At 42.8% G+C, this 22,480-nt stretch overlaps 1 protein-coding gene across 1 annotated transcript; it reads left to right on the top strand.

Moving 5' to 3' along the window:
- Positions 1-626: 626 nt before the first annotated feature.
- Positions 627-21,085, top strand: LOC104367064 (plasmanylethanolamine desaturase). The gene is made up of 6 exons (XM_042800798.1): positions 627-920; positions 4,189-4,308; positions 15,419-15,510; positions 17,050-17,194; positions 17,830-18,042; positions 20,301-21,085. The coding sequence occupies exons 1-6, from the start codon at positions 656-658 to the stop codon at positions 20,420-20,422; spliced, it is 957 nt and encodes a 318-aa protein (XP_042656732.1). The 5' UTR covers positions 627-655; the 3' UTR covers positions 20,423-21,085.
- Positions 21,086-22,480: the final 1,395 nt, after the last annotated feature.

Raw genomic sequence — 22,480 nt, 5'->3', positions numbered from 1 at the left:
CTAGGGGCTTTTTTTGATTTTCATTCCGTGCCGGAGTGTATTTATTTGGGACCCGTGAGCGCGTCCACGGGTGGCTTTACCCGCGTCTGTGGGGGAGCACGGCCGGGATTGCCCGGCAAAGGGACCGAAAAATATTTTATTGGCACGATTACGGTCTCGGCGTGTCACAGCAAACCCCGGCAGCCCTAATTAGCACCGCGCGCCTAATGTCTACCGGCAGCGCGCGCCGCTTGGGGGGGGGGGGGGGGGGGGGGGGGGGGGGGGGCGGCAGCGCCGCCAGGGGGCGCACGAGGCACCGGGATGGGGGGGGGGAGGGGGGCGGTTGGCGGGAAGCGCGGGGCGGTGGCACCGGCGCGACCTGCCCCCCCCAGCCCCCCCGGTCCAGCCCCGGCCCCGCCCGCTCCCGCCGCCAGCTGCGCTCCGCGGGGCGGGGGCTCCTCCAGCTGCGCCGCCGACCCTTGCCGCCGCGCCATTGGCTCCTCCGCGCCGGGCGGCGCTGTCCCATTGGCCCGGCCGGCAGCGCGGCGGCGCCGGCGATAGGCGGGGAGGCGGTGCCGGGGCGTGGCCAGCCCCGCCCTCCCCCGCCCCGCCCTCCCCAGCCCCGCCCTCCCCCGCCCCGCCGCAGCGCAGCGCCGCGCCGCGGCCCCATTTCGCGATGCTGCCGCGGGCCGCAGCGTTGCCGCCGGGCGCCGGGACGGGGCCTGGGCGCCGCTCGCCGCCGCCGCCCGCCGGCCTGGAGGAGGAGGAGGAGGAGCAGGAGCCGCCGCCGCGGGGCCGGGCCATGGCGAGCGGCGGCGCCGGGAGCGTCCCGCGCCGGGCGGAGGCGGCGGCGGAGGCCGCGGAGGAGCCCGAGGGCGGCAGCCGGCGGTGGGGCGCGCAGCACGCCGGGGCCCGCGAGCTGGCCGAGCTCTACTCCCCCGGTGAGGGCGGCGGGCTGCGCCCCGCGGGGGGCCGGGGCGGGGGGCGGGGGGGTCCCCTCGGGGGTGTGGGGGGGCACCTCGGGGAGGGCGGGGGGTGGGGTGGTTCCCCTCAGGCCCCCGCCTCCCCCCCGCCCCCCGGCCGCGCTGAGGCGGTGCAGCCCCTCCCGGCGCGGCCCCGGGAGACCCGGCGGAGCGGCGGGGGCCGGGCCGGGCCCGGGGCTGGCGGCGGTGGGACGCCGCATGCCCGCGGCCCCCTCGCCTCGGCCTGGGCAGAGCTGGCGAGTGCGGCTGCTGAGAGCAGGCAGAGGAACGGGCTGTGCTGCCGGGGTGCAGGTCTGCAGGCTAGAAACTGCCCCGAAGGGCTGCTCTTCCCTCTAAAAGCAAACAAAAAGTTAATTTTTCCACTCAGAAGCCGAGGTACAAATTTGGTTGCTAAGCAAGGTAACAGCTGAAGCTTTCGCTTTTTAAATATTCAGTGAACTACTCAGAGATACCCACCCTGGCACCTCAGTAAGGGAGAGAGGGATGTTGACTTTTTGCTTTAGTCTTGTCTTCCTGAAGCTTATTTGTCAGAGCTTAATAAAGTGATGGCAGCTATTTATTATAAGGAATTTGCTGTTTATTTCCATAGCATAATCAAAATATGCCGTTTTTTTTCAGCTCGCAGTGTGCGCAATGCTAAGGGTATTCTTGCTCTTCCCAGTGAGTTTGTTTGCAGGTGAAGGATTAGGAGAGGGAAGACATGTTTTTAGCATCTTGCTCTTCCCAGCAGGTCAGCTGAACAGCTTAGCTTGCCCATTGAAGGCAGTTACTGGAAAAGCAGATGATACTTGCACACAGCCAAGTAATGATAAGAAAACACAGTAATTCTTTAATTTGTCAGTTTTCTAGACTGTTCAGGGTAAGTCTGCCCATTTCGGCGTGTATCAGTCACCTCTTGCCTTGAGATAAGGTGGTGTGTGACGTCTTTCAGCTGCTCTAGATATGCAGTTCTGATCCAGGCAGTGACTGGTTCCTGTGCTTTACAGAAAAGCAATCACTAACTTTACTATTGCACCGTGCTCTTACTTGTAAGGAAAAGATTCTCCTCAAACAACTTGCTACCTTTTTCTTTAGCTGTAGATGGAACTTCCTGGGAAGTAGTCGCTGTACAGTGGTATTTATCAGGAGTGAGCTGTGATAATATATTAGATATGCAGTTTTTTTCTGGCCTTCTATGAATAACCTGCATAAGCGTCAGAATATGTGTTACGGTGGAAGCATGTGATGTTGAACTACTGAATTCTTAAGAACAGGGATTACATATAATTGTGCAGAGTGCATATGACTCTGGAGGATTTCCATGATTTATTTAAGCGTATACTTTGTGGCTTGGGCACCTTATTCCCCCATGCAGGACATACTTTTAAATTTGAGTGCTCTTTAAGCCCAAGTTACGGGTGCTGACTCCACTCGTTTGACTGATTTGCTTCCCAGTCTGCCCAGAGCTGGGGCTGCATTTCTGGGCTCCGATATCTCCAAACAGTTGCCTTGGGATCCCTGTGTTCAGACTACAGTGGTGTTTGCATAGACTGAACTCACGGGACTTGCTAGTAAGGAGTCTAGGGTTTCCTCTCAGTCAGCTAATTGTTCCATGAGGATCTACCCACTTAGCTCCTCTAATCAGGGTGTGGTTTTCTTATGCAGGAAGTGAGTGTTAATTAACTCTTCCTTTCATTACTCCAGGGACCTCTTTATAGAATCTCCCACATTGTGACTTGATGCAGTCTTGAAGAATGCTTGTTCTTGTGTCTTAATTTAATTTTACGATTCTGATCTTTGCTACTGCAGAGGATGTTAATTCATATACTCATGACCTTTCTAGAACAAAAGTCTGAACTGTAAAGGTCTTTGTTCACACTTCTTTAAAATGTTGCATTGTAGGCACGTTGGAGATAATACTGATCCTCCTTTGATGTTCCTAGTTTCCTTTACATTGCATGGTATAGTTGAGAAGGACTTGATTTAGCATTTAGGAGATATTTGATCAGGCTGTAAGTCAACAGAGGAGTAGTAGGAAAGAAGCTCCTGTCCTGAACACATGCCAGACAGGTGAGAGTGCCTCTGCTCCTGTGAGAGGATGTGCGCCTCGCATGTTGTCCTTCCTGATTGCTCCACTTTGCTTTGCCTCAGGCTCGAGTGGTGCAAAGTGTATAAGGCTGCAGGAGGGAGCAGGGAATGGACTGGGGTGTTAACTGCTCTGGGAGGCCCTGGGCAAGACACAGCTGTGCTGGCTGGCCCACTCAAATAGGTGAAGACTGACCTGTCTGCTCCTGAGCATGTTAAGAGCTCACTACAGCCGGGGCCCCGCTGGGCTGGGGTGGCAGCTCAGATCTCCTTCCTGGACTCGGGCACTAAAGGTCTGTTTCTGATGCCTTAATGCATACGGGTCTCGCCTTGAGTGTTCCCTGGCTCTCTGCATCAGTGGCTTGTGAGGATCTAGCAGTGATTGACAGGCAGAAGCTTCCTGCTGCTAATCTGAATATTCAAAGTGTTACCATACTCTGATGTGTGTGTTCTCTTTTTATAGGCAATAAATGAGGTTTTTGTAGAGGTACAAAGCAGTACAGCAAGATACAAGAGAGAATTTGTGCCAGTTCTTTCTCTTGGCTTATTCTGTCTCTTCTTGTCTCAGAATGGCTGAGAGATTGTAGCCTTCTGCCTGGGAGCAGGAAGGCAAAGACAATCCTGCAGGAGTTAAGTAAGCAAGCTTAGGAGGTATACTTGCAGTGTTAGGAAAGTGATTCTAGGGCCACCGATATACAGGGTGGTGCTTTTTCCTGTTAGTACAACAGCTTTATTTACAAGCTCTGAGATTTTAAATATTACAGGTCATAAAGCCAGAAATTTGTTCCCAGATTCAGCCATACCAGCAACACTGAATATCAAATGAAATGCAAATTTGAAAAAAGATGTGATGTGGAGGAACTTTATGGCAGCACCTGCAGGGAAAGGGAAACTGGGACAGTGTGAGATAATGTCTGATTTGTCCCTGTTATTTCAGCAAGGGCAGAGGGAAGGGGTTAGTAGTGGAAGAGGAATGCCATTTAACAAAATAGTTATGCCTCCCATGGATAAATAAGTTTCTGTTTCAGTTCCCTGTCAGACATACAGAATGAGTCATGCAGGCATCAGAATAGTGTGTCTGTATTATTTCAGACTTCAAAATGTCGTCTTAGATAGAAGTAAAACATGCTTTTTTCCTTTTTTTTTTTTTTTTTTCCAACAGGAAAGAGACTACAAGAATGGATCTCTGTCATCTTATGTTTCTCTCTGATCTGTTTCAATTTTTACAATCTTCTCTTCTACTTGCGACTGGAACACACGTCCTCTGTTATTGTTGGGATATGTAAGTAGGAACTGTTCACTGCTGTGAACAAGGCAAGACTGTCGTAATGCTGGAAACAAGGGTGTGATCTTTTAAGCTTGACTTACTGTTGGAAAGGGAGAGGGATGTTTGTGTGTGTGCAATTGTAGTGCCTCTGAAACTGAGACCATCTGCAAAAACTGTTACTGCATTTTGTCTTTCATTTCAGTAGCTTCTCAGTGAAGTTTTTAATGTAGCTGTTTAACTTTGGTGTTCTTATACAGTCACTGCAAGTAGAAGGATTACTAGGAGGGGAAAATAGCTGTTAAGACTGTCAGAGTTGGAAACAAAACACAGTGATTGACAAAAATATTTGCAAGAACTTTTCAGAAAGCAAAACCCTGGGAGAAATCTGATCAAAGGTGTTTCAGGCATCAACCTGGCTTGGTTTCTGGGGACTGATAACTAAATGCTTGATTGCAAGTGTAGGCAAGCAAGCTCAGTCTTGTATCTTTGCCTTAGATTTGTAGAGGTGTTTAAGTTAGCTGGATCTTGCCAGTACAGAGCTGGCTGGTCTAGGTGCAATGTGAGTTGGTGATTTCACCTTTTCTGTGAAGGAGAGGAAGAACTAGTAAAGGATTCTAGTTTGTTGCTGTACAGCTTTGCAGGTGGAATCGGGAATTGCATGGAGTTAGCTAAAGGTGAAACTGGTCTTAGAATAAGATGGCTGTGAAAAGGGACTCCACAACATTCATTACGTCGTTCAAAGCCTAAACCTGTGTACAACTTGAATGTTACTTAACACTCAGAAGAAAAAGTATCAGTGCTTACGTGAGCTTTGTGTTACTAGAATAGTACTGCAATGCTGCTTCAGAGAAACTGTCTTGAACAGGTGGAATTGAGGGCAGTGGGGCAGGCGGGTGGCTGTGGCTGAGCTGGTGCATTGGCATTATCTGGGCAGCAGGTGTTACTGATAGCTGTATGGACATGGGAAAAGGAGAGGATTAAATTTAGAAATAGGAAGAGCCAGCTCTGCAATGCATACCTTTCATAACTTTCTGGTAAACTTCTAATATGGGATGAGGGAAGGAAAAGAATAGTAACTAAGCATTTCATCAGTCTTCTATTGTACTTGAGATGCGTATTGAATGCAATATTAATTTCTTATGTTGGGTGTGCATAGATGTTTACGTGTTTTTATGTGAACTGCCTGGTTGCCTGAAAGGAGAACAAATGGTGTCATTCATTAGGACACCATATAAACTAGCTACAGGTGTTCAGCTTCCATGCTTTGTAATAAAAGTAACTTTTCTATAAACTGTGAGGTCTTGTATGTTTTAGGAGAGAACGGTACTTGTTCCTAATTGATGTTGTATATAGCTAATGATTTAAAAACAAACAAAATATAGAAAAACAAACAAGCAAAAAACCCAAGCAAACAAACAAAACCAACCAACCCAACAAAAAAAAACACCACAGCAGATTCAAACAGTGATATATGATTGATGCTATGATTTTTTTCCAGAGCTGAGAAGTGGTGATTCCTAATGTCTGTTGAAAGGTTATTGGCCTTATTTTGGAGCTAAGAGGGAGCAGTGTCCTTCCACTATGAATCATACCAGATCACTTGGCCTAATCCAGTCTTGCCTACTCTCAGCTGGTGAGGTGGAGGTGTTGGGAGGAACGGAGCACATGGCATGAGAGCTGCTCCGTAATGATGAGGGCAGATGCAGATGAGAGAATCAGTAAGGATGGTTAACCTGTAGTGCAATCTGCTTGCAACTGGCTTTCATCTCAAAGTTAATATTGATAAATCTTGAGTTCTCTGATATCCTGGATACCAGTTTAACTGATAAAGCAGCTAATTCACTGATAATAATATTTAAGTAGTAGTGAATGATTAAAGTAGCTGAATCTGGATTCTGTGTAAATAAAGTAGTGTGGAAATAACTGATAGTGTATACAAGAATGAGTGCAATAAAATAATGTGCTGCACACTATCTTGTTTTGCTGTCTTCCTTCAATACATTGATTCTCCAGGTAAAGTGGGAATGATGTCTGTAATCCACACTGATGATTAGGTTTTATTAAGTTTTGTGAAACTCGTCTCCATAAACGTTCTGATTCCTAAATGCCGCATGCAGTACAATGGGTGAAGTAGGGAATATTGAGTCACAGACACTGTCAGATGTATTCCCATTGAGAGCTTTCCTGAAGCTTAGATTGGAATATTGACCTTTTAGTTGAGATCACAAAATAAATATTCTGCTAGTAAAGACGTAGCTCTGGATCAAGTTCACATCAGGTCTTTGGAAATCTAAAAGTGATCAGTGATCCCGTGGACTGGATCTGATGTGCTGCACAGACCTGTTCATTGAGATGCGTTGTTGGGATGCCCTGTGTAGTTTTACATAAATATATTTTTTCTTTTAAGAAATGGGGAGTAGTTTGAACCGCCTGCATCACTTCACCTAGCCTAAACCCTATATCTATAATTAAAGGCTGTGTTACATCTTTATTTTTAATGCCTTTAAAGGCACACGTAATTGTAACGTGGATAGCACTGTAAATACCTTAATCTAGAAATTGGTGGGACAAAAAAGATCTGATCCTCCTCTTACTGGCAGAGTGAAAGCACTTCCTTGTGTGATGTGAGCAGGCAGTCTGCTAAGAAATGAACTCACGTGGCATGCTGTCATTTGCTGTGCTGAATCACCTGTGGGTACTGGCGCTGGGGAGGGAGGGGAGAGCTGTGAGGCGAGAACTTTATGGCGTATTTTAGAATAGCTTTTGAACTGGGTTTTTTTCTGGTGACTAAAGATAATCTTGCTGGAAAGGAAGAGGCATGTGCCTCTTGTCTTCCGGGCTGGTTTAGCAGAGATGAGACAGTTCCCCTCCCTCCTCACTGTCAGGAGACCAAAAAAAAAAAAGGGGGGGGGGGAAGAGAGTGGGCAGAGGATGGCATTATTTTGTTGTCGTTTCTGTGTTAAAACCAGTCATGTGCTATTATGAATATTTTCAGCTGCTGAGGAGCTATGAGTATTTTCCTCTTCATGCAAGTTGACAACTGCATAGATTTGAATTTGGTACTTTATTTGCACACACACGTGGACGTGGTTAACTCCAGGGCAGCCTTGGTTAGGAAGGCTGGGTATGGTGGAGGTTTAATTACCCCCATTTTTATAGCTGCAGCTGAACTGTCCCACTGCAGGGACACGATCTCAGCAGTACTGCAGAACCAGAGCAGCCTCTGACACTCTATTAGAAGCTCGATAGTGCCGGGGACAAGGCTGGCATAGGTATTACTTGTGTGATAAGCAGAAAAGCCTCACCAGAACATGGAAGATTAGGCTTGAAAGCTCTTACGCCTTCAGGTGAGTTTGCAGTGTCCAGCATATTATTCAGTACACATGAGCTGTATATATAGGTGGTATATTAATAGAACCTAGATAAAAAGTTTGGCAAATTACACCATTGATTCTGGTTTTCATTTTCCCCTCCCTCCTTGTGTCTTTGTAGAGGCTTTTAAAGCCTTTTTTCCAAATTGGTTGACTTGTTTCTGACATTTGACTTGTATCTGCAGCCATGTTTGCTCTTAATAGATACTCTTTATTGCAGTCTTAAAAAAAAAGAAAAAAAGTTCATGTTGTAAGCTGTTTATATTAATGAGAACTGCCCAATGTAGGTCAGATATCTTTAGAAACATATTGTGACACATTACAAGATAGTTAATCATTGCTGACTTGAGAGATGGGGAACTAATTCTTTTAAACCCGGCTGAGGTACACATTTCATTAGTGCAGATGTTGTGGGTTAGCCAGAGAGAACGTGAAGGAAGAAATTGCTTGGTTCACTTTCAAAATAGAAGCTTGTTCTGATCAAGACCCAAACCCTTTTTATTTCAAGCTTGAGTAGCTCTGCAGAGCTGCACTTGGTTAGCTGCATTGCAGAGCCAAATGATGAGTGTGTAATACATATGAAAGCTCTGGCACACCTGGAGTAAAAGCACTTGAGAGACCATCAGTGCTTAATGAAATGGACTGCTGGGCATGTGGGTCAGCCTCTTGGAAGTCCTGCTGCTTTACAGCAAGAGACAGAACTGTAACAATGTCACTTCACTTTGGATTTACTTTGTACATTAAAATGAGTTTCCACTTGAAATTTTGATTTAAAAGGTCCTTGAAATTATACCAGGGAAACCTTGGTTAACAAAGGAAAATTATCCTTTACTTCAGCGTTGGTCCAAATAAGCTGTCTCACTTGCTGTCTCACCCCACCCGAAGTAACTGTCAGTTACTTCAGAGCCGTAGGTAACTTTGTGTGTTCCATCCTAAACTGTATCCTCTTTTACAGACGGACACTCCACAAGTTGTAGTCAGTGTTGCCTGTTTAATCCTGTTTGTTGCACTTTGTATTGCCCAAATAAAATTGCACTGCACTAACACAATTATATTATGTGTTCTGTTGATCCACTTTGTAATTGTGTGTGTCAACCTGGGAGCTCTAGGCCTTTCCAGTGCCAAAGGATCCTGGAGGCTGTTGGTCTTGAAAGCGGAATTACGGAGTACAGTTGCCGGTTTGCTGTCGGGCGGGTGATGTTGACACCAGTGATCTGTCCTTCATGTCACTTGGATTAGTGGATGAACTTCTAAAGTGTGTGAGCAGCTGGTTTTGGGCAGGGTGGGTGATGGCTGTACCCTAAAGGGGAGCGATGAGCCCTTTTCCCTGCCCGGTGCTGCTCCCGTGGGTAGTAGAGGGAAACTGGTGGCACGGCCCCGTCTGTGCTTTCCCACTGGTGTGCGCAGGGGACGTGCTACTGCTCTTTCTCAGCAGTGGGGACTGGGACAAAGAAAGCTCTGTGTGCTTGCTGAGTTGTCAAGGGCTCTCTTAAAGTTGCAGGGGATTTTGGCCCGAGGATTTAAGAACTATAGGCCTCTGTGGCCCCGATTCACTCACAACAGTGCCTCTTGCACTTCAAAACACAAACACGTGTCGGAGGGTTGCCCTGATGGGGTGGGTTATAGTGAGTGGTGACAGTGATCTGCTTCGGTGAGAGAGTGCAGGCCTTGAGCAACACCGGCGTTACGGCTGCTTACGTCCTGCGCCAGGCAAATGTTCAGGTATTGGGTCTCCTCTGGGTGCCAACCTGCATGTGCAAAACCGCCGGGTGCTCCGAGAGCTGAGCTCACCCTGCTTCATTTCTTGGAGCGTTTTAAATGGATGAAACCAGAGGATTAGTTTGATTAGTTGTACTAATGAAAGTATTGGGTTTTTTTTAGTGAGAGAAAATTTGCCCTTGGTTTTCATTTAGTATCCATAGTTCTCTGTTCTTTTAATCACTTTCTTCTGGAATGGCTTAGTTGCTTTTTCTCGTAATGCATTTTCAGGGAAGAGTAGTACACCCAATGGTACTTTCTGTTTAAGAACCTGAGGCCTAGGTAAAGTCAGGATTTTGTCATTTAAATGTGATGGGTGCTTCACAAGCACTCCATCAGCTGGAGAAACAGTAGCAATAGCTTGCTTTGTGCTAACAGACTAAGATTAAAGACTCGAAAACAAAATTTGGTAGTTCTTATCATTAAGTTTATCGGGTAGGGATTCTTAGCTAAGTCGTGCTTTTGGTAGATGAATGTTTGCTGTAGGATCTGCTGCTGCTCAGCTCCAGGGCAGACGGTACCCTGATTCCTCGGGGATGTCCCTTTGCTGGCAGTTTCTGGCCGTGTGGTGAGCAGCATGGTTTCTGCCTGCAGGCTGGCATTGGGGTCTGCGGAGGCGGGCGGTGTGCCCCTCTCGGGTGGTGGTGCTGAGAGGCAGCGGGATAGGCGGCTTTCCCGTAGCGGGGAGTAATTGGAGCTTATGGGGGAAGGAAGAGAGATGTCTGACTAGCATGCCAATCTTGCAAAATAAGCTTGTGTGAGTTAGGATAGACTTTTCCTGTCTCAGAAGTGCATGTGTTATAGACATGGCTTATTTGAAAACCCAATTATGATGTAATATAATTACTACATATAATAAAACATATAATATCCAGGCTCTTCTTTTATTTCATAATTCAGCTGTGTTCTCTGCTTGCTTACACTGTTAGGTCCAGTTTTACTGAATGTTTCTCAGCTTTAAATAGCCAAAATGCTTAACTCTTCTTTTTTTGCTTTTAAGCTGCTACACTTTATACTCATTGAAATGTTCAGGGATTATTTTCTTAGCCTCATAACTTGCTGTAGTATTAAAGCCCTGCCTTTTCTGTACTAAAAGCCACTAAATGTGGAATGCAGATGACTAACGCATTTCATTTTTATAAGCATATAAATAACAAGCAACTGTTACTTCAGCAGAGAAAACAAAATTCTTCCTGTTGTGGAATTAGCCACTTGCCCAACTCTTTAGTTCTATAACATTCAACTAGTTCATGCAGTCATTGATGAGAAGTGGCTACTTCTCAGTGATGTTATACAACAGCATCAAGTTATTAAATAACATCTTACACTGTTTTTTTTTCTTCTCCTGAGGCTCTAACTGAATTTTTACAGTAAATGTGAAACTTGATGTACTCTACTGTGCAGCTTCTGGATTGCAATTTGGGAATGACATCTGTGCAAACCCAGGCTTACACTTGGCTTTGTAAAATTTCAGTGGAGTATAACTTTTTGTTGCAAACATGCAAAATAGTTTTATCTCTTGAGCACCCTGTACTGCAAATGTCCCGCTCTCATTTGGCTTCTTTCTGATGGTTCCTGGGAGCAGCCAGGTTGCAGGAAGCATTATGTGACTTGCTCCCAAGAGAAGCCCTTTGTTAAGGTTAAAATCTCTCAGTTTGGTACTTAAGCAAGGAAGAGGAGGAGTGGGGGTTTTTCTGTGACACAAGCTGCTACCTCTTATGTGATTTCTGAACAGAGCACAAGCGGGATCAAAGCTGTCTTGTGTCGATTACACATTAGGGCCAGTTGCACCTCCAGCCCTGCGACCCACCACCCAGCAGGTGACTTTGGTGTCCGAGTGCTGGCGGTGAGGCTCAGGCACGTCCCCGACCCGGAGGTCTCAGCCGTGTGCCGAGGGTGCTGCTGTGCCTGTGGGCATGCCTGCACAGCGGATCCCGAGTGCCATTCCAGCAAATCTGTGTGTCAGTTGTGTTCGCTTATTTTAAAACATCTACTACTGGTTGAAGTTCATTTGTACACCTTTGGTCTCCCTGTATGCCAGGCCTTTTTCTTTTCTCCTGATTCAGCAGTCTACTTCCAAAACAAAGAAATCCTGGTGTTTTGAGCAAGTTCCGCAGCTTGCTTAACTGCAGTGTTTTCTTCCCCTCCTCCATGTTTTCTGAGTACTTGTCTCCTCTTCAGATATAAGCCACAGATGAGCTGATCCCCCATCTCGCTGCTCAGCAGGCTGGAGTAAAACTAATGTGTACAGAGCAGTATTTCTCTAATGCTTTACTGATCTTGCTTGTAATAAGTGTGTGAATCCAGTGTTTGTAGTTCATATATGTCTATACTGTGGATATCCTGCTTTTTCTGACTTTATGATTAACTCTTAATTCATGTTCAGGGCTGTCAGTCTTATCTTGCCCTCCCAATGTTGATGACAGAGCTTCAAGGTCTTATACCACTGTAGTGAAGTAGCTGAACACCTGTGCCTTGATTTTCCCACTTTAACTAAAAACACTGCTAGTTATGTGAGAATGTAGAGTTCAGTTCATTGTCATCTGATGCGCCTTCTGAGTCAGGATGCAAACAAAGTGTTATGATGCTAGTTATGTATGACCTCTGCTACAGTTTTTGTTCTTTTTTAATGAGTCATCATACACAACTGCTGGAGTGAGCAAGCCCTTCTACAATACAGCTGAAATAGAATTTCTGGTATTTAGAGGGTTTTTTTTCAGATTGCCTTAGTATAATGCACTGCTTCAGGCACCCTTCATTCTTTCCTCTTAGCTTTCTACCAGCTGACATCAAAGTAACATGAGAAATATCTACTGAACCGTCAGTATTTTGCCTCTATTTCTGTTGTTCTTCCTGCTCTTATTTCAAGCTCTGATAATGCAGTGTGCTGGAGGCAGTGCAGGTTAATAGGGAGATTACTGCAGCAAGAATGGTATTTTAGTTGTTGTAAAGTGAAGCGTTGTTTGGATATCTTCCCCCTGAATCAAGGCTGTTTGCTCTTTCAGCTGCTAGGTGCAGATCTAAAAGCTGTTGTGCTCCACCCTGTCTCACTGTAGCTTACATGTATGGTCTGAAACAAAAACAAGTGTACAGAATTTGTGGCTTATAAAAAATAAGATGTCTTCAGTACAATAAAGTGCTACATAAAGGATGAAGTGTCTCCTGATGTATTTAAGAGTTTGGGCCAACTAGATAATGGATGCAGCAGTGAGAATTGATTAATAATACAAAAAGAAAGACTTTTGATGTAGTAGAGGCCATACTAATCCTGATTTTTATTTCTTCTGTTTTGAAAATGAAGGCAAGGGGAAGGACTGCAGAGGTGAGGGATCAGCTAAGCAAAAGGTAACCACAAGAAGGGATATATCTGAAATAAGCTGTGCTGCATGCACTGTAGGTAACTGCTGTGCCCTGAAGACAAAGAGCATTTGATCAATAGTAACAGAACAATCTCATCCTCTTTCATGTTCTAAAAATTACCTGCTCTTTAGCAATCCTGCTGATGTTACAAGAACTTAATTAAACTGGACTCTCAAGGCAGCTGACCTAAGCATCCTGATTGGAGTAGGGAAATCAGGCAAAGTCCAGATCATGACCAGGGTAGATAAAAGTTGTGTGATCTTTGGGGAAAGATGCACATTTGTTTTGCTCCCTGGCATATCTCAGATTGCTTTTAAGTTTCTGTGGGAGAGAGGGGGAAGTAACAAAATACCTTGGAGTCAAAGCAAGATGAATGAGTATACCAACAGTTTTAACTTTTGTTTTTTTTTACAAGTGAGTTGGAATTGTATTGCCTAACATTTTAACAGGCAGAGGGGTACCTGCTCATCACAAAAAGATTCAATACTATAAATGAGAAGCTGTGCTTGAATAAAGTATTCAGACACACAGAGAAACAAATACGGGCTCGTGGAGGAGAAAGCCAGGAATTTTTAGCTTCACAGACATCTGAAGAAGAGTTGGTGAGGCAGACAGAGCAAAAAATAAATTTCCTGTATCACCTCTGGTTTTGCAACTCCATGCTGTTTCTGGTGCAAAGACTGTTACAGTGGGTGACTTCTGTAAACAACTGAATTTTTGTAAATATCAGCGGGGAAAACTAAAGAACTGTGTTCCAGCCACTCTGACCTGGCCCTGTGATTACCACTGTGGTTTGCATGGACTCTCAGGCTTCTCTGGGAACTGCCAGACATGCCAATATTAAGTGACTGTGCCTTGTGCTCTGAGCACCAAATGAGAGTAGGGAATTGCTAACTGAGCTGCTCTGAAACATGTGTTTTGAACACACAATCTTTATGTTGCTGTGACTCATTTAACAATACACTGCAAGGACAGTATATAGTGCTTTAATGGGCATGAACTTTGTGTATGATTTTGAGGGATTTGCATGGAGATCAGACACTATCAGTTCTCAGGTATATCATATTTGCACAGTACGCAGTAGCTATTTTAATATCTGAGTCGTGCTTCTGCTGAATTCTTTTAACCAGACCAGCAGGTGTGTGCTGCCCTCCCCCTTCAGAGCCTGAATGCTGGCTCTACAGTCACCAAGTATTCTTGTATACATAGTCACCAGGTAGTTGATCTCAGAAAAAAATGAACAGAAAGATCTTTTCTGATTATTTTATTAACCTGAAGGGATGACACTAAGGTGAAAAAGAATCCAAATTTTTAGTCTGGTTCATTCTTCAGCAAATCTAGACTGCATCCAGACCTGGCTAATCTCTCTTGAAACCTGCTTAGAACAAGATGTGCAGGCTTGAACAGGTACCTCTTGGTGTATCTGTTCTCTAAAGGGCAGGGTCTGTCAGTCCTAAATCCCTCAAGCATAGAGGTCCCAAGGCAATATCTTGCTCTTTGCTGTGCTGCTATAGCATTACTGCTGTGCTGTGTCACATTTGCCCATCTTCAAAACAAGGAAACTTCTTCAGCATTCTTCTGAATTTTCTTCCTCAAAAGCATAAAGAGCCTGGCAGTAGAGCTCAGACAGGAGGATATCTCAAACTGTGTTGGAGACTTCATTACTAAAGGGATTGGGAACCTGGGACTCCTACAACTTCTGCAGGTGAAGAGTGATAGGTGTCTGTAAAACACTGTCTGACAGATCTGTGACTAACTGGAAAATATACAGCTGTTCTGGTCAAATAACATCTCTCAAGTCCTTACTCATAAATGTCAGGATTAGCCAGAAAATTGGATAGATAGATTATCCAGAACATGAAGGCAAAAATAGGGCTTTACATGTAAGAACTGAAAATCACCTTTACTTGACCACAGTTATAAAGTTGTTGTGGTTGGCAGCTAGAAAAACCTTTATGCTTGTTGTAACAACCTTTAGTGGTGTATCTAACCTAGTATGCAAATATCACAAATGTACAATGTCCCTTACAGACAATCATTAGCATGATTTCTGGGGCCTTGCCTATCGCTTCGCAGATGTCACAGTCTTGAAGTTGTTTGATGTTCCAGTCTTATTTTGTAAATAGTATTGATGTAGCCAGGGGTGACTTCTTAATTAGTGCATATCTGTAGCCACTGGAGTTCAGTGCTTCTTGTTTACAGACATAAAGGACCAAGGGAGAAGAGTCTGCAGATAGAATTATCTGTTGGGATAGATTTAACAGCTATTTTATAGCCAAGTAATCCATTAAACACTACTCAAGAAGAGGATGGGCAGATCTAAGTGATTCAGTTCTAACTCGCTAGTGTTTTCCATACCAGCAATTGCAAAGATTTGTCAAGCTCCTCTACAGAAGATGGGTTAAACACAAAATCTTGCTGTAGATTTAAGGATGATTGTAATCATCCAAATGATGTCTTGTTTACCTCTTTTTCTTAGTTGCCTGACCTTATGTTTATTCAGATTGGGTAGATCTCATGTGGTTGTGAGTATCTGTTAGAAGTAGATAAAGAAGTAAACTTGTAAAACAAGTATAAGCTGTGAATACATCAGTAAAATGCTCATGTATATCTAACTGTCTCTCTCCTCATTCAAGTTGCAGGAGTTATTACAGCTGACTTCCTATCAGGACTATTTCACTGGGGAGCAGATACCTGGGGATCTGTGGAGCTACCCATAGTTGGAAAGGTTTGAGATTCTTATCCTTAAGCTTGAAAAAGTTTTGAAATACTTTTCTGAAACACTTCCAGTATTCCCAGCTGTGTTGGAGAGTGTATATAATCTGTATCTTTCTTTCAGTCTTGCCAATGTAACCTGTTCCCCACCCCCAGAGCCCTCCTCCACTAAATGGCATGATGTATTGCTGGTGAAGTGCCATGTTTACACTTGGCCTAGGTGACACTGTTCTGTTCTATCACCTTGTTTAAGGTTTGCACAGTTTTGCAATACCAGTGTTTGCAGACCTTCCCGAGGCACTGTGGGAATGGCTTGTGGCACCACAGGCTTAGAAACCTGGCCCAGACTAGTGTGGATCTTCCAAAGAGCCAAAAAACAGAGAAGTGGAGAATTGTTCCTGTAGATGAACTTTCTAAAAGCTGTTTTGTAAAACATGAAGATGCTCCAGTAAGGAATCTTTCTAGTTCCCTGTACTACTGGCCTCTTGCAAATGTAGTAGTATTAGAATGGTGATGACTGAAGACTTAGTTTTGAGATGTATTATACATCTGCAGCTACAAATGACAGATGCTTAGTGGTTGATGCATTGACTTCTATAATAAGCAATAATCTGTTTTTAAATATAAAATTATTTGTAGCTACCATTAGTTACTCCACACAATGCAATATTAGATGGACCTCTATTAAAAAAAAAAAAAAAGTATTTGGGATATTCCTTGTAATTGTCCAGAAATACATGAACTGGAACAGCAGAATTAAGACTGTTGGTTTTAGACTTAGTTTTGTTCACTTTCAATAGATTTAGTAATCCTTGAATCCCTGTATCGCTGGACCAAAAAAAAAAAAAAAAAAAGGCACTTCAAGAGACTGTGCACTAAATAAACAAGAGTTCAGACTGATCAGCTGATCAGGACACCTTTGCATATGTGATGTATGTGTTAAAGGCAAATAAGTATACTTGTTTTACTGTCTCAGTCCTACTTACCACATTTGCTCTGTCTCCTCTAGGATTGTTTATTCACATGTGATTTCTACTCCTAGAGGAGACTTTTGTATAATCTGTTTGATTTACATTTGGTTTGTCTAGTCATTTAATTTGTGTCTAGTCTGTTAATGCTGTCATCTGTAGCCCATACAAAATGTTAGGCTGAATTTCCTTTTTTTTTAGTGTTTTCGTGGTTTATGCTCCCTAGCAAGTGACTTATATCTGTGAATTTCACAGGATTAATTTGTCTGTGAAACTAGGATGCTGATTTTTTTTGAGATCTAGAGACTGAAGGTCCTAAGTGAAAATTAAGGAGAATAAAACTGAAAAGCAGTGAAAAACTGGATTTGAGTTTGGGAACTGAATTGCTTTGCAAATATAAATCAAATTATCTAAAGTGTTGTCATCACAAAAGTTTAAATCTTACTTACATGTTTTGTACTATGGAACTCTCTTAAACTCAGTCATCAGATTTGAATGCATGTGGTTTTGGGGGTTTTTTATATTTTTATATCCAAGATCATTATTGAGCCATAGTGTGATGTTCATCAATTATTTTTTTTCAGGCTTTCATCAGGCCCTTTAGAGAACATCATATTGACCCCACAGCAATTACCAGACATGATTTTATAGAGACCAATGGAGACAACTGCTTTATGACACTAGTCCCATTGGCAAACATGGCATACAAATTTGTTTCTCTTTCCCCAGGTAAGGTGTTACTTCTGACTTATGTGAATTAAGCATTTTTGTTGATATTTAAATGACTGTTTGTCTGTGTGAAGATAGGAGAAATCAGGGAGTGCAAGATGACAAGTCATAGCTGTTGGAAGCATGATGCTCCTGGGAGGAGGGAGGGAAACTTTTTTTACTTGAAGGTGGGACCACTACATCCTCTAACTCAACAGAGAATCTGCGGCTGAAGAGTCTTGCAATGAAGCATTAGAAGTTACAGTAAATATTCTTTTTATAAGAGGGATCACGCTGTGTGTAAATAAGGAAAGTAATTGTTTTAAAGTGTATAAAAATGCTTCATCTCTGTGCAGAAGTACTTTATTTGCAAACTAAAAGAATTAAATGATTAAATTAACTTTATAGATGCTAAACTCAGAGTTTAACTTCCTGTTTATGACAAGTTGACAGATGTTGGCACTTACCAGCCTGTTTTGTGACTTTCTGGCATTGCTTATGGATCACTGGCTCTTGTGACACTTCTGTCAAAGCAGCTTTGTGGGGGCCTGTGTTAGTTCCTGCAGTGCCAGGCAGCTCTGAGCAAGGCATCATTTGCCTAGTAGAAATTTAGCTTTTCATAAATGGTATTTAAAGATACACATTTTGTTTTGCAGAGGCATTATATGAAACGTGTCCTTGGGAGTGTTACGTCTTTGCCCTTATCATCTTCATAACCATGACGAACCAAATTCACAAGTGGTCTCACACGTACTTTGGTCTTCCACGCTGGGTCATATTTCTACAGGACTGGCACGTTATTCTGCCACGGAAGCATCACAGAATCCATCATGTGTCTCCACATGAGACCTACTTCTGCATTACAACTGGTACTGCCAATCTGTTTCATACTGCAAGTTCTCTTTGGTAGACTAGTGCAATTCACCTGGCAAGATGTAATTTAGTGACAGCCTATTCAATACCTGGAAAATAACATGGTGAAGTTAATTGTGCTCTTAGCTGCACAAGCTCTTAGCAAAACTATAGTTGTTTTCGTTGCATAAAAAAAATGTGGGGGGAAGATTTGTGATTGGCTAAAAGGTAACTTCTAGCCTGATGGGATAGTCAGTGATACTGAGATCCAATTGCATATTTTGGTAATCTCATGCTAGTAATGTGTTTTGTTCATTAGTCTTAAAGCTGCTGCTTCAAAAGAGCATATCATCTGCAAGTGCAACTTGCCTTGAATGCTCATTACTAAAGCAAGGCTTCTGGATTTTTAGCATTCATGCATTCTGATATGGGGCAGTGGAGTGGACAGACTTGCAGAAAACTGACTTCAGGTTCCTCTTATATCTATATTCAATTTTATGGCCGCCATACAGGCGGGTATACTCAGTCACCAGTGTAGCACAATCCTGAATAAGTTATCAGATTAATCAAACAGCTGGAAATAAACCACTCTGGTTCTTCCTTCTGTCATTGGCTTTGACAAACAGTTTATGTCTGTTTTGAAAACGCTGGTAAGAAACAAATCTAGTTCTCATAACCAGAATGTCATGTTAAAACACAGTACAATTAAGAAGCCTGACTTGATAAACAGTGGCAAAAACCTTGCTGCCCTAAGAACTTTTTTCATTCCTACTATGTCCTGAAAGTTTGTCTGACCGTTATTAACAGTCTTGGTCTAATTGCTTTTTTTCTCATTTAAAAAAAACAAATAGCATGTGCTTCTGTTCATGCTATGCTTTCTGTAAGTGCTCACACCATACTAGTCTGGCATAACACAGCATGATAAATTGTATTCTTGAATTTTCCAATGGAGCAAAGTGTTTCTGCAACCCCAATTCTCCTTCTACTAGGGTAGAAGTGAGGAGGCAGACAGAAATATAACTAATATAATCCTGTGTACATCCATCTCTTCTTGGTTGTAGGAAAACTTCTACAGGGAAATAACATTTCCCAGAGCTGATTTCTTTTGGTTTTCCTAGTTTTACAATATTTGGTAAAACAGAGACCTAAAGTTACTATATAATACATTGTAATAAAACCCTGTGAAGTTGCCTCTTCATGCATTCTTCTGTCAGTTATATGTAGTTAGGCTAGCATCAAAATACGGTATTAGAAAATCAAGTTAATGTACTAATTAATATCATAAAAGTGAGACATAAAGCCCTTCTGAATTCAGGGTGAGGCCTATTAAGACTGTGTGAGTTCCAGCCTCACAGTTTGTACAGTGCAACATCTCAACAAAGCATTCAGAATACCCTGAATCTGTAGGCTGGGAAAGATGCACTGAACTCTTGTTGCCTGCAGAACATGATGGTGCTTACCACCATTTTTACATAAAATGGTAAAAGCCTGTCCCCTGTCAACATGCTACAGCCTTCCTGGTCACTTGGAAGCAGAAGTGCCCTGTTAGCTGGGTTGCACAGCTTCGGGACTGTTGCCATTGGTGCTGCCCTCGTAATCCAGGACGTGTCTAACAGCAGCTACGGTTAAATGCAGCACGGTACTACACGAAGATTTCCCCATCACAGGCTCCATTAGCAATCAGTTAGCTTTAATTTTGCCCAGTGAGAGCATAATTCATTTAAGTACCTTAAAAATGAAAACTGATGTTGGAACTATCTAAACTTGAGGCTTTAAGAAAAAAACTTTGTTCGGTTTGCTGAGCCTTAGTTAGTGGTGCTTAGGTCCCAAACAGAAATCTTGATTTTTATTTTTTAAAATATTTATTTTTTCTAGAAACTGTGGCATTGATAATGTAATTGAGATTTCAGAGCCATGTTGTATATACTTTCTTGTTGTACCACCTAATGAGAAACGCGGGAAGAAGCTGGGGTGGCTTTGTTGATGGGGAAAACAGCTGAAGTTGTTGGGTTGGGGCTTTTGTTTGGTTGCTTAAATTTCAATATGAAATCTAAGGTTCTACTAATACAAATGTTTATCTTCTAACACAAATCATTCAACTTGGTGGTTCCTTTTTTGAAAGCTTTGCAGTGTCCAGAGAGACTAGTCCACTTCTGAACACCCCTTACGTTTACATTGTGATTAATTTAAAGAATGTTATTAAATAAACATTACAAGACATTGAACTTTGGATGCTGTGACAAACTAATCCTTTTTTTCCTTTGCAATCACTTAGGTTGGCTGAACTATCCATTAGAGAAGATAGGATTCTGGAGGTGTTTGGAGAACATTATCCAAGGAGTTACGGGGGAGAAGCCAAGAGCAGATGACATGAAATGGGCTCAGAAAATCAAATAACTTTTGCCAGTCTTCTGCAATCCTTAACTTGTTGCCAATGTTTTGGGGTTTGTTTTTTTTTTTTTTTTTTAAATAAAGCCATCAGCCAAATTCAAGACCTGCAAAGAAATAACAGACTCTAAAGCACAAACTAAAAAGTGCTAACACAGACTATAATGAAAAGAACTAATTCTTAAAACAATACTTGAAATGAAGATGATTACTCTTACTGAGCACCTTTTTGTTTAGCCATGTCTGCTTACATCTTAGAAAATACTTCATCACTGTATCTCATAAAGCTATCAGGCAAGCCAGAAGGCAGGACAGTCACTCCATTGGTACATGGTGGCGTAGTAAACATGTGTTGTATCAACATTATTGAACACTTAAAAAGTAGCTTGTTGCCTAAGACCTACAGGGGGAATGGTGACAAGAGTTTGTCACTTGGTGTTTGAGTACAAATACACTGTATGAAAAGTGTGTCAGAGTAATGGAAGCCTATAAAATCATCGCTGTTCAATGCACTTAGTGATCGATAAACTTAAAGCTCTGTCTTTGGTGTCATGTTAAATAATTGATGTAATGTGGAACAGACTTTGAGAATCCCACTACACCTGTGGGCCACAAATCCTCAAGTGTCTTCAGTTTCCCTTAAAATAAATCTGTTCTACTTTCTACATGGAATTGAGCAAACTGTTTCTGTATAAGCCTTCAATTTAACAAACCTCTGAGGAGAGGGAGGGAACCCAGTACAACACCTGCTTGTGTTTGTTCATGTGGAGTGCTCACTGATGAGTCTTCTATTAAGTGTTTCCTATCCTGACAGTAAATGTTTAAAATAGTTTTAGCGTTGGGCACATTGCAAATAGCTGTATTCAAGAGCTCAAGGTATCAAACTTGTAATGTTAGAAGGGAAATGTCAATGACTGGTGGTGGGTTTTTTTGTTTGTTTTTTTTTGTAAGGTGCTTGCTTGTTTCTGTAAATAATATAAAGCCTTAATCTCTTCTGGTGTAATGAAATAATATTTTAATGTGATGTTTGAATGTATATAATGTATTTATAACAAAGCAGTTGGATAATACTAATCATGTTTGTTAAGTCTTGTTGCTGTTCTTCATTCATGCATTGTCAGCACTCAGTCCAAGAACTTGATCACTGGTTTGCAAAATGCTTCATGCTACTCCAGCCACTTGAAACACTTTGCAGCCTGTTAAGTCTTGTTTAGGTTGAAGAGATCAGTTGTTTGTCACTGTGTAGGAGCTTGACACTATATTATGCCAGACTTCAACACCTTTCAAGAAGTGCATGTAATTCTGCTTTGGATGCTAAGGAGTAACTGTTGGATTGGGGGGGCAGAAGTTCCCCAAAGAACATCCACAGGCACTTTATCATGTTAGTGGGATTTGGGTCTTGCTTAAATCTTTCCAGAATGAAAGCTTACTGATTGGTAAATCTAAGACTGTTTTTCCCTTGTGAGTTGTAAATTGTGTTGAATTCAACTTGTCTTTTCCTGAAGAGCATGGTAAGGTGTTTGAGTCATAGGTTTAGACTGACCTTGATCTCATTATCTTCAGAAAGGATGGGCCATGACTTTTGAAAGGGTTGGGACTTGACAGCTCTTCAGTGGAAAATGCTGAATGCAGATGTGTCTGAGCTGGGTTCTGCAGATTAAAATTGAAGTTGGAACAAAATGTTTAACATGTTTAAATGAATCAGACCTTTAGAGAACTTTATACCATTACATGAAACTGTTGTCTATTCAGTTGTCACAATCAATATCAGGTCTCTGTAGCTTTGACAGTAAAGAATACTTCCACTTCAGTAGGAGTCTCAATGCATTTAGCTGAAATTGGAAGAAGAAGGAATACTCCTTTAATGTTGTTACTGTGAAGACGGGTATGTAATTTCATACTGTCTTTGGTGAAAAGAGCAGGTTTTCCCCTTTTTCTCCCACCCACTCCATCAAAAGCCTTGTCAAAGAAGGCTGTGTAGGAGAACACAGCACTGGGGGGAGCGGCCCAGAGGTTGCTGGTTTAGTGAGGGAAGATCGCTGCAAGCTGGCAGGTTCTTTATTAATT

The sequence above is a fragment of the Tyto alba genome, unplaced genomic scaffold, assembly GCF_018691265.1.
Source record: "Tyto alba isolate M040663 unplaced genomic scaffold, T.alba_DEE_v4.0 Super-Scaffold_33, whole genome shotgun sequence".
NCBI lineage: Eukaryota > Metazoa > Chordata > Aves > Strigiformes > Tytonidae > Tyto > Tyto alba.
The sequence above is the reverse complement of the archived record's forward strand: the minus strand, read 5'-3'. Positions and strand labels throughout refer to the sequence as shown.